The 18842-nt window shown below is 41.6% G+C and overlaps 1 protein-coding gene across 2 annotated transcripts in view; it reads left to right on the top strand.

The window, feature by feature from the left end:
• SCLT1 (sodium channel and clathrin linker 1) overlaps window positions 1-18842 on the top strand; it is a 125535-nt gene that overhangs the window by 31897 nt on the left and 74796 nt on the right. For both annotated transcript variants that reach the window (XM_074950852.1, XM_074950853.1), the window contains exons 11-14: window positions 5479-5569; window positions 5700-5791; window positions 8055-8232; window positions 9505-9603. In XM_074950852.1, the coding sequence (XP_074806953.1) occupies window positions 5479-5569; window positions 5700-5791; window positions 8055-8232; window positions 9505-9603 (460 nt within the window). The remainder of the gene's footprint in view (window positions 1-5478; window positions 5570-5699; window positions 5792-8054; window positions 8233-9504; window positions 9604-18842) is intronic.

Genomic DNA, 18842 nt, shown 5'->3' with positions numbered 1-18842 from the left:
GTGAACACAATGGGCCGTGAAAAAAGCTTATCCCCACCTGATGCGCTTTCCTGTGGATGGTCTAGCTTGAATATGGTAATGGACCCTGCTATGACTCATTGAAGCATTCAAGGGCATGTGACCAGTTCATGTGACACTGGACTCCATCTTGTGCCTGTACTTTTCCACTGACTGTACTGAGAGCAAACCCACCATATGGCAAAAAGTATAAAGTCCCCTGGAAACATCTCCATTTTGCCTTTTTCCTGCTCTGATCTCTGTGCTATCGACATAGGACATTCTAACCAAGGGACTGAGGAGTTTTCAGTCTTCTGGAAGCAACCAGAGACTTGACCTTAAGCCAGCAGTTTTTCATTATTGCTTTAAACCTTATCCAAGAACTTTGCAATTATTGTATGTATTTGATTTCTTTAACCAATTTTAACTCTCACCTCTTTCTTTTCTCTTATAAATAAACCTTTAGATATGTTAGATATTAAAGGATTGGCAACAGCATGATTATTGGGTAAGATCTGAGTTAATATATTGACCTGGCTATGTGGCTGGCCCTTTTGGGATCAGAAGAACCCTTTGGTTGATGGAATTGGTTTTAAATAACCATTCATCATTAAGTCTAGTGTCTGGATGGTGAATCCAGGGCTAGGATACCTAAGGATACTGCATTTCTGACTTCTATCAGCCAGCATGGTGAGACAGAAGTTTATTTTTGTTGATGGTTTGGTATATCTTATGGAAGAATAACCACCGGTTTTGGGGTGTCTTTGCCCTATTTCTCAGCAGTTTGTCCTGAATCTTGTATTCTCAGTTGTGACCACTGAGGCACAGTGACACAACTTATCTCTGGTGTCAATGGGTCCTCATCTTCCCTTATCTTGAAAACTGACTGGCTGCTGGCAATGCAGTCCAGACACGAGGCTCAAGTATTGACTTCTCTTCTGTTTCTACCCCTCTCCTCATAGGGGGTGAGTGTAAACATCAAAAAATTGACATTGGACCCTACACAGTCCCTGGAGTTCATCGGCACGTGCTTCGATGCAGTCTCCGCACGTGCCTACCTATCACTGGACAGGTTCTTGACCCTGCTAGAATGGATTGCTTCTGTGACCTTCGGTTCTGTTCGGAACTTGTTCTTCCCTTTTTGGCCACATGTCATTGTGCACATACATTGCTGCCTTCGCTCATCTTTGCTTCCGCTGTCTACAACTGTAGCTACACTGAACTCATTCTCCAGTGCTCCCCTCCATGTCGTTCTCACCTCTCCCCTCCCAACTTAAGTTCTTTTTTCCTTTTGGTGGTATCCTAGAACTTCATGCAGTATGGAGAGCATGAAGCACATTTCTCCCAACATGGTCTCATCATGTCAGTCAACATCACTATAGTTTACTACTGTCAAGGTTCCTTCCCCACTCTGAACGCTAGGGTACAGATGTGGGGACCTGCATGACAACCTCCTAAGCTTACTTTTACCAGCTTAGGTTAAAACTTCCCCAAGGTACAAACTATTTTACCTTTTGCCCTTGGACTTTCACTGGCACCACCAAACGTCTAACCAGTATGTTATTAGGAAAGAGTCCATTTGGAAACGTGTTTTGCCCCTCCCCCAAAATCCTTCCAAAAGTTACCCCCCCTCCTTCCTGGGGAAGGTTTGATAAAAATCCTCACCAATTTGCATAGGTGACCACAGACCCAAACCCTTGGATCTTAAGAACAATGAAAAAGCAATCAGATTCTTAGAAGAATTTTAATAGAAAAAAAAGTAAAAAGAATCACCTCTGTAAAATCAGGATGGTAAATCCCTTAGAGGGTAATTAGATTCAAAACAAAGAGAATCCCTCTAGGCAAAACCTTAAGCTAAAAAAAGACACAAAACAGGAATATCCATTCCATTCAGCACAGCTTATTTTCTCAGCCATTTAAAGAAATCAGAATCTAATGCATATCTAGCTAGATTACTTACTAAGTTCTAAGACTCCATTCCTGTTCTGTCCCCGGCAAAAGCATCACACAGACAGAAAGAGAGACCCTTTGTTTTTTCCCTCCCTCCAGCTTTTGAAAGTATCTTGTCGTCTCATTGGTCATTTTGGTCAGGTGCCAGTGAGGTTATCCTAGCTTCTTAACCCTTTACAGGTGAAAAGGTTTTTCCTCTGGCCAGGAGGGATTTTAAAGGTGTTTACCCTTCCCTTTATATTTATGACAACTACATAAACAAACAAGGCGGCATGAGGTCTCCAGCACTTTTTGTGCGGAAGCAGTTCACCTCTGGAAATGGTGCATCGCATATGGTTTCCTGTTGTCAACGACTTATCTCCTGGGGACTCAGAACATGATTGCGGATATTCTCAGCAGAAATTTCATGGCTGACCACGAACAGGAACTACATGACTTTGTGGTCACCAACGTTTTTTACCATTGGGATACTCTGGTCAGGGATCTCTTTGCTTCTCACATCAACACCAAATGCATCCAGTGCTGTTCTAGGGGTGGCTATGGAGCCCGCTCCCAAGGCAATGCCTTATTCATCAGCTAGTCGGATCAGTTACCACTCCTGCCCCATGTCCATCGCAAGATTCAACAGTCATTCTGATCGCCCCATTCTGGCCTCACCAGTTCTGGTTTTCTCTTTATCTCCGCATGTCAAAGCATTCTTCTTTTATACTACTGATGTGTTTCTGGAACTGCTTGGTCAACACAAAAGCAGGATCAGACATCCCAACCCACAGATGCTTCACCTGAGAGCCTGCTTTTTGGATGGGCATCTTTGTTAACACAGGAATGCTCATCGGCAGTGCGAGATGTCCTCTTGAGTAGCAGGAAGGAATCTACAAGGTGGTCCTACCAAGGGAAATGGAAACTCTTTGCCTCCTGGGCTCAACAGAAATGTCTTGCTCCTGAGGTTGTAGGCATTCCTCTCCTCTTGGACTGTCTCCTGTTCCTGAAGATGTCAGGGTTCGCTCTCAGCTCCATCAAAGTAGAGGCCATTAGTGCTTCCCCTAGCCCCATGGAGGGGTACTCTGTTTGTTTGCACTCGCCTGTTGACTGTATGATTCTGGAAGGGCCTCATGCAGATATATCCTCTTGTTCAACCATCACTCCCCAATGGGACCTTAACCTTGTCCTCACAACATTGAAGTTGCCCTTCAAACCTCTGGGCCTTCTGCTCCCTTTCCCTTCTTTCCATGAACGTCGGTTTTCTGATAGCTATTACCTCTGCAAGAAGGGTGGGCAAATTGAGGGCCATGATGGCAGACCCCTCCATTCACCATGTTCCACTGTCAGGCTAACTCCACTCAGAGGATTTTGAAGTGGGTTTTGGGGTGCATTACTCTCTATCAGTTATCAGTACTGTCTCCACTCCTTGGGTAGGAGCCCATTCCACAAGAGCACAAGCATCAACTATGGCCACGCTTCACAACATGCCACTCATGGACATATGTAGGGTGGCCACGTGGAGTTCAGTATACACCTTCTCTTCCCATTATGCTCTGGTGCAAGATTCTGCGACAGATGCCTCATTCAGTTAGGCTATCCTACCTTCCATCATTCGTCCTCACACCCTCTTCCTAACTAGGTACTGCTTGTCAGTCACCATCAATGGAATACAATAGAGACCCTCATTCAACAAAGAAGAGGTTACTGTAACTGGTGGTTCTTTGAGATGTGTGGTCCTTATCTGTATTCCAGTCCTGCCTTCTTTCCCATCTGCTGAAGATCTGATTGATTTGCAGTGGAGAAGGAACTGAGGGCGTGGTTGGTCCACCTCGCCTTTTATCATCTTGGTTGAAACCATGAGGCGGAACAAGGATGCATGGGTGGACCACTGGGCACTGCTACCTTTAAAAGCTCTGGCTCCGGGCGCATGGAGCATGCAAATAACCCTCAGTGGAATATGACTAGGGACCACACTTCTTGAAGAATCTCCAGTTACAGATAAGTAACCTCCTCTTGTGAATGCCGGTTCTACTTATAAGTCTATGAAAAATCAGTTTGCACATGCTCAGTGATACTTCTTAGCTTTTAGCTGCTAAAATCTCCAAAAATTCCATCAGCGCTGGGCATGTTTGTCTTTCGCAGTTCCTTGTGCTGACCAGACTACACATATGCCATGCCCCAGCTTTAAACTACAGAGAAGAAAAAAGACTTTCCCTGTAATGGTTGCTTTCAGCTGCTCTGGGTAGGGGCTAGGCATTGGAACTAAGAACAGGGAGCCTGTCTCCCACCTGGCACCCAGGTAATGTGGAGTAGGAAGCCTCTACTTAAATGTGATTTAAATGCAGAGGGGACAAAAGCCAGACCTGGGGAGAGGGAAAGGAGTAGGTTAGGACAAGGAGCCTGGAGAGACTGAGAGCCAAGGGGGTTAGGAGGCTGAGACTGGTTGGGCAAGGAAACTGGCATTGGGAGACAGGAAGGGGAGACAGACAAGCAGCAGAGTTGTGGGGGTGGAGTGGGACCTGGGACTGGCTGGGCAAAGAGGCTGGGACAAGGACCCAGGGAGGGGGACACAAGCAACTTTAATTCTGGCATTTCCTTACTTTAGAATGGTTTCAGAGTAACAGCCATGTCAGTCTGTATTCGCAAAAAGAAAAGGAGTACTTGTGGCACCTTAGAGACTAACCAATTTATTTGAGCATGAGCTTTCGTGAGCTACAGCTCACTTCATCGGATGCATACTGTGCAGTTTCCACAGTATGCATCCGATGAAGTGAGCTGTAGCTCACGAAAGCTCATGCTCAAATAAATTGGTTAGTCTCTAAGGTGCCACAAGTACTCCTTTTCTTTTTACTTTAGAATGTGTGACTTTGCAACCTTAGTGTTTTTTCAGTGTCGTTTATTTGTGTGTAAGGTTCTATGACCAGTGTAAACTTAGCCCAGCACACTGGGTGGGGGCAAAGGAAGAAGGAATCTGTGTTGTTTCCCCGTCCCAGGTCAGGGTAATAGCAGAGTTGCTTCATTCATTTCCACAGGGGAAAATGGCATAACTGCCATCCTCTGGCCCTCCTCCAGTTTATGTTCCCCTTCCTACACCATCCCAGCCAAACCTATTTACCTTCTGAAGCACGTTGAAATTTTTGAAAATGGCTAATGATTTGGGGTGCCCAGTTCAGAACACCTTAAAGGGGGGCCTGATTTTCAGAAAGTCCTGAGCATCTACCTTCTGAAAAACAAACCCCTTTAAAATGTCTCAAGTTGAATACTCAAAAATTTGAGGAGCCCAAAATCATAACTCACTTTGGAAAATTTTGGCCACTGAGTCCTCCACAAACCTGTATTCAACAGTATAATGGCATATGTACCTCCTCTTTGGTGTCCTCAGAATCTCTTCCACATAACAGACAATGGCTGCTGCTGTCTATACGTGAAAAGTTTTGCTGGTATGGTGTAGACGTCATGGCTGTTCTTATAAAGACCTGTTAAGTTGGGTTTTGGTTTTTTTTCACATTCAGCTAACTGTAATTAATTGAGTGACTTCTTTATATTCAGGCAAGCCAAAGTAGATGTGAGAACAGCAACTGCTAAAGTTGATGAAATGACCAAATTGTTAGTGGACCTTCAAGCCCAGATGGAGAGAAAGGTATTGAAAGTTTTAGTGATTATCCTGTTGCAAACATGAAACTTAAATTAACTTAAAATTGTTTGTTTCCATATCATGCATCTCAAGCACAGTTCAGAAAAAATGTCTCAGTAATTGCTATGATTTTCAGGAAGAAGATGTAGTATCTGCTCAGGAGAGAGAGGAAGCATCAGACAAACGCTTGCAGCAATTGCAGTCTAGCATAAAACAATTGGAGATGAGGTAAAGAGATGAATGATGCCATTGAATGTGATTGATGATAATTTTAGAAGTGACATGAAAGCAGAGGTTTTCTTCTAAATGTCTGAGTTCTTTAATTTTGAGTAATCAAGTTCTCTATTTCTTATGCAGATGATATTTATCCTAGATTACTCATTATATTTTATCTGCTTCATTTCCCTACCCGCTCAGAGTCGCCTCTGGCTTCCTTTTTCTCACCTGAGTAAAGACTAGAGGACCACAAATCACTTGATCTTACTTATGTCGTAGTTTTGCCAGTGACTTATCAGTCTGTCCAAGTTTCACAAATTTTATTTACATTATCTGGAGTGGCACTGCTAAAGCCCCAAACATCAGTTTGAAAGTATTCCCTTGAATTGACCACCTTTGGGATGCATTCAGCCACCTTCTACATTAAGACAAGTAAAAGCTGTTTCAAGTATCAGTATGGAACTCTTGAGACTAGTAAGGACACTATAACAGCACACTAAGGTCAACTTTTTTCGGTGTTAATGTCAGTGATAAAGATTTATTGAATATCTAATAAAGAGGATATGCTTTCAATTATAGCATTACCTGCTAATATACTTGAGGATGACTAAGGGTTTCCATTACGATGTCTTTTCTCTCCCTTGTCCCTTTTATTGCCAAGGAGGAGATTTGGCTGAACAAATTAATTCTGGGCCAAAATTTTGCACTAAATTGTTTTAACCATCAAACGTTTGTCAGATGACTTGATAACTGAATTTTCTTATTGAAGTATTTATAGCTCTTCTGAGGTGATTTTTCTAACAGATTCACATTTCTTTGTCCCTGCTTCATGAGTGTGACTAGCAGAATCTAGCAAAAAGCCAGTACAAGAGCATTGGCCTACTTGTAACAATAGGGGCTCTTATTGCCTTGAAGTGTTGCACAAGTTGAAGCGCTTTACAGTGGCTTTCAAGAACTTTTGCCTGAACTAGGCATGGTAGTCTCTTTTTATTTGTTTGAAACTGGACCCAAAGTGATCCCCCAGCCATAGTTAATATAATGGTTTTTTTGTGTCCATATATATTTTGTCTTGTAAATATCCAAAAATAAATAACTTGGCTGCTTCAAAAACTACTCTAGGTGTAATCATAAAATGTTGATTACGGTCTATCTTTACCATCACCTTTAATGCCTAATCTGAGCCCAACTACGTTCCTGAGTATGCATCAAAGTCTGTCTCTCTCCTGTCTTCCCTCATGCCAACCAATAAAGTAAATCATGTTCCAGCAATAAGACTGTTTAGAGCTAGTATAAAACTACAAGCCCTTTCTCAGTGCTCATGCAATTCTGTGTGTGCGTACATACACACAAAGCATTGCATCAGCACTGGGAAAAACCTGGTCGTTTTACAGTCACTCTAGCTCAGTGTTTCCCAAACTTGTTCCACCGCTTGCGCAGGGAAAGCCCCTAGCGGGCCGGCCCAGTTTGTTTACCTGCCACGTCCACGGGTTCGGCCGATCGCGGCTCCCAGTGGCCGCAGTTCACTGCTCCAGGCCAATGGGAGCTGCTGGAAGCAGCAGCCAGTACGTCCCTCGGCCTGCGCCACTTCCAACAGCTTCCATTGGCCTGGAGCAGCGAACAGCGGCCACTGGGAGCCGCAATTGGCCGAACCGGCGGACGCATCAGGAAAACAAACTGGCCCAGCCTGCCAGGGGCTTTCCCTGCACTAGCGGCGGAACAAGTTTGGGAATCACTGCTCTAGCTAGTATTATTGCTTGAACATGATTGACATTGATTGGCATGAGGGAGTGCAGGAGACAAATGGTTATATTTTATGTAAAAATGTATAATGCTGTTTGTTTAAGGTGTACGCATTCCTTTTGTTTAATATGTGGTGCTAGAACCATTTGGTAGTGGTATGACAAACTGACTTGCCTTGGCAAAGATTATGATTTAAGGCGAGTAGTAAGTATCAAAAGAATTTAAAAAAACAAATGGCAAATTATAGCACAAGCCTGCAACCCAGTATAGGTATCTCTGAATAGCAGTACCCTTCTCATTTTAACTATATGCAAAAAGTTCAAAGTTAACTCCTTTCATTCTATTTCTGTCTGGGACAGTGATGGAAGAGTAGGATGACATATTTAAAAAATGAGACTACCAGAGAATTTAAACATCATAATTTACAAGTAAATTTGTACTCTCTATATACAAGAACAACTAGTTTGCAAGAGTGAAAGTGTTTTTAGCAAGTTGCAAGTTCTGCCAATGAGATCTGAGTGTTCGGACTTTCTAGATTATGTGTAGCTGTACACGACTCTGAACAGTTGAGAACAGAGAGGACTGCTCTAGAAAAACAAACTAGAGAGCTACAGGCAAAGTGTGCAGATCTAGAAGAGGAAAAATATGATGCTATAGTAAAAGTCCGAGACAGCATGCAACTCTTAGAAGAAGCTAACCTACAAAAAAATCAGGTAAGACCAGGCATCAAGACACATTCTTTACTGCATCATTGAATACTGGAAGTTACTACGGGCCTGTTCTCATGACAAAAATTTATCCAGGGGACTCAGTTACAACGCAATTGCCTCCTGACCCTATTGCAACATGGTTTATTTTTACTGTGTAAAGGACCTAACTGTGATGTAACTATTCTAAAGCCTGTTTTGTGTAGTAGACCAGTTCAAAGCTTTAGCAAGCACCCATTCCACTATCATGTTAACACGCTCAAAAATGTGGAATTGAGACAGGCCCCAGCTTTTCTAACTAGATACTGTATGGAAAGGAAATCCAAAAAAAGAGTGAAGAATTTTAACAGGTATACAAAGGGGAAATGAAAGTACAAGAATTGAAATAAATGGAAACAGCAAAAGAAAAGTCGGGAAACTGAGCAAAGAATGCTGGAGGTAAAGATTTGAAAGTATTTATCTATTCTGTGTTTTACAGGTCTATTTTGGGTATGCGAATTGTCACCAGGACCTTAGTTGCTGCCAGAAAACTTGTTTCTTGTATTCTGAGCATGGGTTATTCCTCATTGTCCCCCAGTTAAAAGTTTCTGAGAATCTTCTTGCTACTTTGTATGAGTTCCACCATTTTTCTTCCTCATAACCCCTCATGGTCAACACTGAAGTGTTCGTTTGTTGTGCTAAGATTTTATCTAAAGGGGCATCCTTTGAGTAGTTGTCTCAAGTTGCAGTGGGGGAGGTTTAGGTTGGATATTAGGAAAAAGTATTTTACTAGGAGGGTGGTGAACCACTGGAATGGGTTACCTAGGGAGGTGGTGGAATCTCCTTCATTAGAGGTTTTTAAGGTCAGGCTTGACAAAGCCCTGGCTGGGATGATTTATTTGGGGATTAGATCCTGCTTTGAGCAGGGGGTCGGACTAGATGACCTCCTGAGGTCCCTTCCAACCCTGATATTCTATTATTCTGTTCTCACATATCAACTGGTTGCATTGAACTGGCTTGCAGAAAGCATATTTGGTGCAAAGTAACAGTCACCCATTCTCATGTCCAAGTTTATTGCCTTCCTGACATGCTTGAGTTCAGATAACCAACAGAATGAAAAGTTCAACACAGTTACCTAACTTTTTTGTATCGAACAGTGGTATTCTGATGCCATTTTGCAAGCCATCATTTCTTTTTCTGTTTACTAAAGATTGTCATCACTGACTTTTTTTAATGAAAGAACACACTATTTTTATTAAAGGTAATTATAGTTACAGTATTTCATATTGTTTTTTCTAGGCCCTGCTCGGAGAGAAGCAAAAAGAAGGGGAGATAGAAAATATGAAAGAAGCAATTTCTCAGCTTGTACAAGATGCTGCTGCAAGAACTAAAAAGGAAGTATGTTATCCTCTTACAGCCCACTCGTCTGCATAATTTCCAGTGCTAGTTGAATTAGTGTAGTTTGAATAAACATTGTTTTTATTTACTTCTTGAAACACTGTATAGCAAATTCATGATAATTTCAGCAGTGTATCAGTCTGTTCTTCATTGAGTATGTAGTAGTATGGATCCCAGTGTAGGTGGACATGCACCCAGTATGTGAGAGAGCAAATTTTTTTATTTGCAGTGTCCGTCAGGGCCACACATGTGCCCTGTGCCATCTCATGCTCCCATGTGAGGGAATAAAGGGTGGTGCAGATTTCTCAATTCCCTCTTACTGCTTGTGGTAGCAAGGTGGAACCTGGTGAGTGTCCAGTCCACTAATTCTTAGCTCAGACTAAACTTCTACACGTGTTCAAGAAAATCTTCCGAACTATTTATCTTCTCTGTTGACTACAATGAACTGTCTCCATCCATCTGAACAGAACTCTACCACTAGATCACCTCTTCTCGCGCCCATACATAGACCTCTCTGTACTGGGCTCATTAACATGGTGAACTCAAAACCTGCATACTTTAAGCCCTGTCTATCCTGCGATGGACTAATCCCCTTGAAAGATGGGCACATCAGCTGTGTCTTCTGTTAGAGGTAATCTCGAACAGATTATGAGTCTGCTTATCATTCTCTGTGAGAACACTTAAATCATGGGATGTGAAGCTAAAGCTCCATCTTCTGGAACAGTCCATGAAGGTCTCATTACACACTGAGGATACAATCTCCAGAGAGCTGCTGGCAGACAAGCTAGCTTCACCCAGTGCCCCACCTAATAGACAAGCAACACTGAAGAAGGCAGTGCCAAAGTAAGAGCCAGCACCCACACCGCTGGTGTCAAAGTCTGGCCACTTCAAACACAAAAGCATACTCAAAGCAGAGCTCAGTGTCCTATAATGACAGACATTACTGGCTTGCCCTACCACTGGCTCAGGGCTCAGCTACTACCAGCTCCTCAGGAATGGTACTGGATGAACCAATATTCAGCAAGGTAGCTATATTTCTAAAGCCTTCATGTTCCTCTTAGGGGTACTGGGGCCTATCATTTCAAGCACTGAGTAGCAGATGTCCAGCCCTCTTGAGAAAGATGATGTTGTCATTTGCCCTTCTCCCCGCAAGCATCCATGGCCAAGACCATCTTCACCAGCATACCAGGAAGAGCTGGATCCAGGGACAGAGTTGCACCAAATGCCCTGTTTTCATTGCCAAAGGACTTTCATCTTCATTACCAGATGAAGCAGTATTCTTTGGACCGGATAATTTTAAAGTGTTCCAGGAGCTCCTTGTGGGGATTACTGAGACTCTGGATATCAAGACCTTGGCTGTATCAGAGGAATCCTACAAGCTGTTTGACAGCTTGTCAGCTTCTGGTCTAGCCAGGATCTTCCTCCCCATAAATGCTCAACCCTGCCAGTGCCCAGAGGCAGACACTGGCCATGATAACACCCATTGCAAAATTATTCAAGAAGGGGTGGGATTTGAGTACTACTACGCTTCCCCAATTCAGGCTTCTTAGTAGTGTCAGTGAGACCCAAAAAAAAAGTGAAGTAAAGTAAGAGGACTCACAAGGACCCCCAAAAGTTTTAGCCTTAGCCTACTGCAGCTACAAGTAGCTTACTTCCAGACCTTACTGGGCAAATAAAACTTCTAACATGGGATGGGTGACATGCTTCCTGACAAAGCTCCTGCACGAAAGCAGAGAGGAACTTAAACATAATTAAGAAAGGTCAACTAGTGACCAAGACAGCCCTACAGGTCATGGTGGGCACTTCTGATGCAGCAACCAGGTGTGTGACAGCCATCGTGACAATTGCCATTCATCATGGCTTCAGGCACAGGGCATCCCAAGAAAGGTATAAGTCACAATCGAGGACTTGCCATTACTGGCAGAGACTGCTTGCTGTGGGTTCAGGAGAGTCTCATACAAAGCAGGAAGCCTTCTATCAACAAGACTTATTTCTTGAAATGGAAAAGATTTTTCCATGGTTACATCAACACTGCAAAAAAAAAAAAACAAAAAAAACCTAACCAAACCTGCAGCAGCATGTCTCATAACCCACGTCTACAGAGTTGAGCTTGCAGGGTTCTCACAGGGTGAGAATGACAAGTGGGTGGACATTCCAACTCATGCTCTTAAACCTGGTAAGGGAGTGGGTCTCAGAGCCCAGGTTCCACTCCAAGCAGGAGCAACTACCCGGTATTTTTTTTTTTTTTCCTCCCCAGAGTAGACTTACCCTGTATGGGTGGCTCAAAGCAATGTCAACCTAATGGAGGCCCCAATAGTGAAGATCCTTGACTATATGCCGTTCCTGAAACATGCGGGACTAGCATTTAACATTCTCTGAAGTTTCGCTTGGTGGCAATATTGGTATGTTGCACTTGAGTACTTTTGTACTCTGTCTTCTTATATATAAAGGTATCAGAATTCCTCAAGAGTCTCCTTTATACCTGTCCTCTCCTGGGATCTTAATGTTGTCCTAAAACTCCTGAACTCTCCCTTTGAACCACTATAGAAGTGCTCACCTTACCATCAAGACTATCTTTCTTGTGGCCATCACTTCAACTTAGTGAGCTCCAAGCCCTTATGGCTGAACCACCTTTCCATCAAGACAAGGTAGTGCTGAAATCCATATCCAAAGTTCATCTGTAAGTGGTCTCTGAATGAATTTCACCTGAACTAATGAATTACTCTGTCCATTTTTGTTGCCAAGGGCACACTTGATGCCATGAGAAAAGAAACTGCATACTTTCAACATGTCTAGAGCTTTGCTTTATTACCTTAACAGGACCAAGTCTTTAGGCTGTCTCCATTTCTCTGTGGCCCTATCTGGCCTGAAAAAGGCCAAGACTTCTCATCCTAGAATCTCCAAACAGATCACGCAGTGCATTTCCACCTGATACCAGATGGCTGGCAAACCTCTTTTTTTCAAAACATCGAGACACTCTGCACCAGGGCACAAGCAGCAGCATCTTCCTGCATAAGAAACATTTCAATGTGAGAGCTGCAATATGGAGTAACCAGTGACTTGTTTTAAACATTTAAACTCATACCCCATGGCAGCCAGGTCAGAAGCCAAGTTCAGGAAAGCAATACTGCAGTCTATTCTTGGTCTGCCCTGACAGACACTATTAAAAATAAAATCTTGCATACATGATCCATCCTTTGCACAGGCCCATTTTAATAACAAAGCTGAAAAATGACTGGCACCACCTATTGTTGAGTCTGTTTGGGATACAGGCTAAATTACGTGGGGATTAAGATGCAGTATAAAAAGCATCAGAGAATGAAAATACATTCACTTTTTTCTAGTGTGTTTAACTAATGATAAAATTTAGTAGTTTTTTAGCAGGGGACTACAAAAATGAGATTTGACTAACATCCATCCTGCACAGTCAAGGATATAAGCATGTTTTAAAAAATCCCCAAGACAGCCAGTGGCATTTTGACCGTGGCTTTTTTCCATCTCTCATTACATATATATTTAATGTTGATGGGCTGCTAAAAAAAACTTTTTCAGATGGCTTTGTCTACTGTCTTTCGTTTAGTAATCATTAGCTGGGCCAGAACCCCAAACATACCTACCAGATATTTGGAAAACTACTTCCTCAGCTATTTTCTTTTTTTGTGAAGAAGCTTATAAACAGTGCTCTAGTTCTCTGTGATATACTACTGTTTATTTCAATCTATTCATTTTTTTATTTTGGGGGTTCAATTTTGTTTTAATTCACTTTGGATACATATTTGAGACAACTGATTCTATCCTTTTTAAAAAGAAATCTTTTAAATAAGTGTACAAACAAGCAACATCTTCAACTACTTTTAGGAATGATTTCAAAATCTGTTTTTTTTTTTTTTACTTCAAACCTACTATTTAACTACAATGTTTGTTTAATAAAATGTAGCTTTGCAGATACATCATTCTTATGGTAAACTGGTGGCCTTAACTGTTAAAAAGATACATTATTTAACTGAAAGACTATACAGAGCCTGCATGAGCAGCTACATTTCATAACTCTGTCTCATTCATATATGTCCATCTAGGTCATACACACACATTCTGAGTATATATAATACCCATGCATTTTATCATATACATATTATGAAATGTAAGTGCCATCCATATTCAAAAAAAAGAACTGCATCTTTTGCCCATCATTGTATATGTATAGTTAGGATTATGTTTTCCAATGTGCATTACTCTGCATTTATCAACATTGAATTTCATCTGCCATTTTGTTGCCCAGTCACCCAGTTTTGAGAGATCCTTTTGTAGCTCTTCGCAGTCTGCATGGGATTTAACTATCTTGACTAATTTTTGCACCAATTACACATTTCTATGAAATAGTAACTGATCTATTTAATGGCGCATTGCTTCCTGAAGTGCCAGGACCCAATACCATGTAATAGAGGGGGTCTGTGTTTTCCCAAATGGAAAAATCTGTCCCATATTCACATTTGAATCACAATATTCCATCAGAACTAACATCTACTGAACAATGTGCTGTAAAACCAAGGTCACGTAATTGGATCCACCAACATGAACCCCTCTTTTCTATACAAGAGCCTTAAATATTAAAACATAAGAATGGCCAAACTGGGTCAGACCAAAGGTCCATCCAGCCGAGTATCCTGTCTGCTGATGGTGGCCAATGCCAGGTGCCCCAAAGGGAGTGAACCTAACAGGTAACGATCAAGTGATCTCTCTCCTGCCATCCATCTCCACCCTCTGACAGACAGAGGCTAGGGACACCATTCCTTACCCATCCTGGCTAATAGCCATTAATGGACTTAACCTCCATGAATTTATCCAGTTCTCTTTTAAACCCTGTTATAGTCCTAGCCTTCACAACCTCCTCAGACAAGGAGTTCCACAGGTTGACTGTGCGCTGTGTGAAGAACTTCCTTTTATTTGTTTTGAACCTGTTGCCCATTAATTTCATGTGGTGGCCCCTATTTCTTATGGGAACAAGTAAATAACTTTTTCTTCACTTTCTCCACACCACTCCTGATTTTATATACCTCTATCATATCCCCCTTAGTCTCCTTTTTTCCAAGCTGAAAAGTCGTATCCTCTTTAATCTCTCCTCATACGGGACCCATTCCAAACCCCTAATCATTTTAGTTGCCCTTTTCTGAACCTTTTCTAATGCCAGTATATCTTTTTTGAGATGAGGAGACCACATCTGTACACAGTATTCAAGATGTGGGTGTACCATGGATTTATATAAGAGCAATAAGATATTCTGCGTCTTATTCTCAGTCCCTTTTTTAATGATTCCTAACATCCTGTTCCCTTTTTTGACTGCCGCTGCGCACTGCGTGGACATCTTCAGAGAACTATCCACGATGACGCCAAGATCTCTTTCCTGATTATTTGTAGTTAAATTAGCCCTCATCATATTGTATGTATAGTTTGGGTTATGTTTTCCAATGTACATTACTTTACATTTATCCACATTAAATGTTATTTGCCATTTTGTTGCCCAGTCACTTAGTTTTGTGAGATCTTTGTGAAGTTCTTCACAGTCTGCTTTGGTCTTAATTATCTTGAGCAGTTTAATATCGTCTGCAAACTTTGCCACCTCACTGTTTACCCCTTTCTCCAGATCATTTATGAATAAGTTGAATAGGACAGACCCTTGGGGAACACCACTAGTTACCCCCTCCATTCTGAAAATTTACCATTTATTCCTACCCTTTGCTCCCTGTCTTTTAACCAGTTCTCAATCCATGAAAGGAATTTCCCTCTTATCCCATGACAACTTTAATTTACATAAGAGCCTTTGGTGAGAGACCTTGTCAAAGGCTTTCTGGAAATCTAAATACACTATGTTCACTGGATCCCCCTTGTCCACATGTTTGACAAGAATTCTTCAAAGAATTCTAATAGATTAGTAAGACATGGTTTCCCTTTACAGAAACCATGTTGACTTTTGCGCAACAATTCTGTGTGTCTGACAATTTTATTCTTTACTATTGTTTCAACTAATTTGCCCGGTACTGACGTTGGACTTACTGGTCTGTAATTGCCGGGATCACCATTAGAGCCCTTTTTAAATATTGGCGTTACATTAGCTATCTTCCAGTCATTGGGTACAGAAGCTGATGTAAAGGACAGGTTACAAACCATAGTTAAAAGTTCTGCAGTTTCACATTTGAGTTCTTTCAGAACTCTTGGGTGAATGCCGTCTGGTCTCGGTGTTGCTGTTAAGTTTATCAGTTAATTCCAACTCGTTCATGGGAGCATGTCATAAATTTTAAATACAGTAGAACCTCAGAATTACACCAGAATTGTGAACTGACTGGTCAACCGTACATCTCATTTGTAATTGGTAGTTTGCAATCAGGCAGCAGAGAGAAAAAAAGGCAGTACAGTATTGTTAAACTACTTTAAAAAAGTATGGGAAAGTATAAAATTTTTTGACAAGGTAAGGAAATTGTTTCTGTGCAAGTTTCATTTAAATTAAGGTGGTTACAAGAGCATTTTTCTTCTGCGTAGTAAAGTTTCAAAGCTGTATTAACTCAATGTTCAGTTGTAAACTTTTTAAAGAACAACCATAATGTTTTGTTCAGAGTTACGAACACTTCAGTTTATGAACAACCTCCATTCCCGAGGTGTTCATATCTCTGAGGTTCTACTGTAGTGTAGACAGACATGGAAACTATGTAACTGTCAATTGCACTTCAATCTGCCAGTATCCTTATCCACTTCAAGATGCTGCTCCTGATCTTAAGTGTAGCAAGTGACAATATACTCATCCTTTTAATTTAGTTTCCACTTTCTAAAACTAAGAGGACATCATGTTCAAAATACTTAAAAATTAATGTATTCATTTGACAAGCATGAAACAGTATCTTAGTTCAGTAAACACTTTTTGTTTTCAGTATTTAGTTTTTCTCTAGATTAAAATTGTCCAGACAATTGAATTTATATTTAATAACTAGGAATGAAGGTCTGTCTTAGATTTATTAGAACTACTAGTCCTTTCAACTCTGCAACCTCTGACAAAGTATTAACGGTATCTGCCAAAAATTAGGTAATTAATTGTCTGCATATCATTCAAGTAAACATGAAAAAAATGTCAGAAATGAAGGTCTGGTGCTGCGCTTGCTCAGTCATCAGGCAGCCAACAAGCAAGCCACCTTACTGCTATAGCCAGTCAGGTGGTTCTGCTGTAGCCTAGCTGCATTTGATGGTTTCCTGATGACTTGGCAGGTACAACTGAAGACCTAGAATTTGGGGTTTACTTGAATGACATGCAGAACCTTAATTACATTATTTTTGGCAGATACTTTTACTACTTTGTCAGAGGTTGTAGAGCTGGAAGGGCTGGTAGTTCTAAGATAAAAGCTTATGTCAATTCAAATTCATGAACATTGTTCTAAAGGTTTCAGAGTAGCAGCTGTGTTAATCTGTATTCGCAAAAAGAAAAGGAGTACTTGTGGCACCTTAGAGACTAACCAATTTATTTGAGCATAAGCTTTCATGAGCTACAGCTCACTTCATCGGATTCGATCTAAAGAAATCTTTCATAGTGCAGAGATGTTATGCAAGATAATAATATAGAAAAGTTTTCCCTAGTAGTTTTTTACAGCATCAAAAACAGTTGATGGTGCACTGTTAACGTCAGCAGTCTTCCTGCAAGCATTCTAACAGTATAGTTCTCTACTGCAAGGATGTACAGTATGTTGGCAGAACTTCAAGTGTCTAGATGGCATAGAAGAAATGTACTCTTAGACTCATGAAAGATTCTCACAAATGCCTTGAGGACCTAAAACGTTGCTGTCCGTGCAGATGTAGAGAGAGCCTTTACATGGATTCTTAAAGAAACATTCACTTCTGTAAATATGTTCACTAGCATTCATTATACCTGATGTTTTACTGAGATAAACCCAGAGCTACAGTTAATTTACTGATATAGCACCTGATCCTGTGAGTTGCTGATTGCCTCTTGAGAGCACAGAGTGAGCTGCAAAGTGTGGTTAAAATTGCCTTCTCATTTTTTTTGCATCAGTGGAGCATTATTTCCAAATGCTCTTCTGCATAAGAGAAGAGGCTTTCACTGAGAAGTGTTAGAGAGACAAGGTGGGTAAGGTAATATCTTTTATTGGACCAACTTCTGCTGGCACAAGTGACAAGCTTTCGAGTCACGCAGAGCTCTTCAGATTTGTCTTAAAATGACTATGTAAACTTGAATAGCCTAGGATTTCATGGTGGGAAAAGCACTTTTCATCTTCGTGCACAAACATGAATATGAAAGCTGGAGTTTCCACCTTTTCACAAAACCAGCTAAAAGTAAAACATCAGTTTGTGTTCACATTTTTTCAAAGAATTATAATATAGTGGATGCACGTTAATCATAATCCTGAAACTAATAGCAACATTTTATCAGGAGTCAGTCTTGTCCCATTGACTTTAATGTTATTGGGATCTGAATATTAGCATCAGGCATGCTGTTTATTAACAACTTTTTTGAAAAAACAAAACAAAACAAAACAATCACTAGCAAATGTGTGGGGTTGCAACCAAGGAAAGAAGTGTTGAAGCTGCATGTTACCTCTTCCTGTGCTCTCCAGGCTGCGTCCTGCCTTGACACTGGGGGCTGGCACTTCCTCCTTTGGCTGCAGCCCCACAAACTTGCTTGCAGCTGGCCACCCACTGCTTGCACAGGAGGTAATGGGCTGGGGCATTAAGGAAGCCCCTGCCAGAGTCCTGGCACTGTGGCTAGGAGGGAAGGCTTGGGGGTAGGGCAGCAGCAGGGAGAGGAGCTGCAGCCCAGATGCTCGGGCTTTCCACACAGAGTGGACAGGCTGGGGCCTCTGAAGCTTCCTGGCATCTCTCCCTGTGCTCTCGGGGTTACATCCTGCCGTGTAGTGGATTGCTACGTTATAGTACTGCTTTCCCTGACTTAATTTTAGGCAGGCAAGTTTATGGGGCTGCGGCAAGGAAACAAAGCACCGGGACATGCGTCCCTGCAAATTGGTCTGTGGCTGGTGCTTGGCAACCATGGATGTACTCAAGTGCAACACACCAATATTGCCACCAAGTGAAACTTCAGAAAGTGTTAAATGCTAGTCCCGCATGTTTCAGGAGCAGCATATAGTCAAGGATCTTCAGTATTGTGGCCTCTAATAGGTTGACATTGCTTTGAGCTACCCATACAGGGTAAGCCTACTCTGGGGGGGAATCAAAAATATACTGGG

The sequence above is a fragment of the Natator depressus genome, chromosome 4 (assembly GCF_965152275.1).
Source record: "Natator depressus isolate rNatDep1 chromosome 4, rNatDep2.hap1, whole genome shotgun sequence".
Taxonomy (NCBI): Eukaryota; Metazoa; Chordata; order Testudines; family Cheloniidae; genus Natator; species Natator depressus.
Note: the sequence above shows the minus strand (reverse complement) of the source record. Positions and strands in the feature narration are given on the sequence as shown.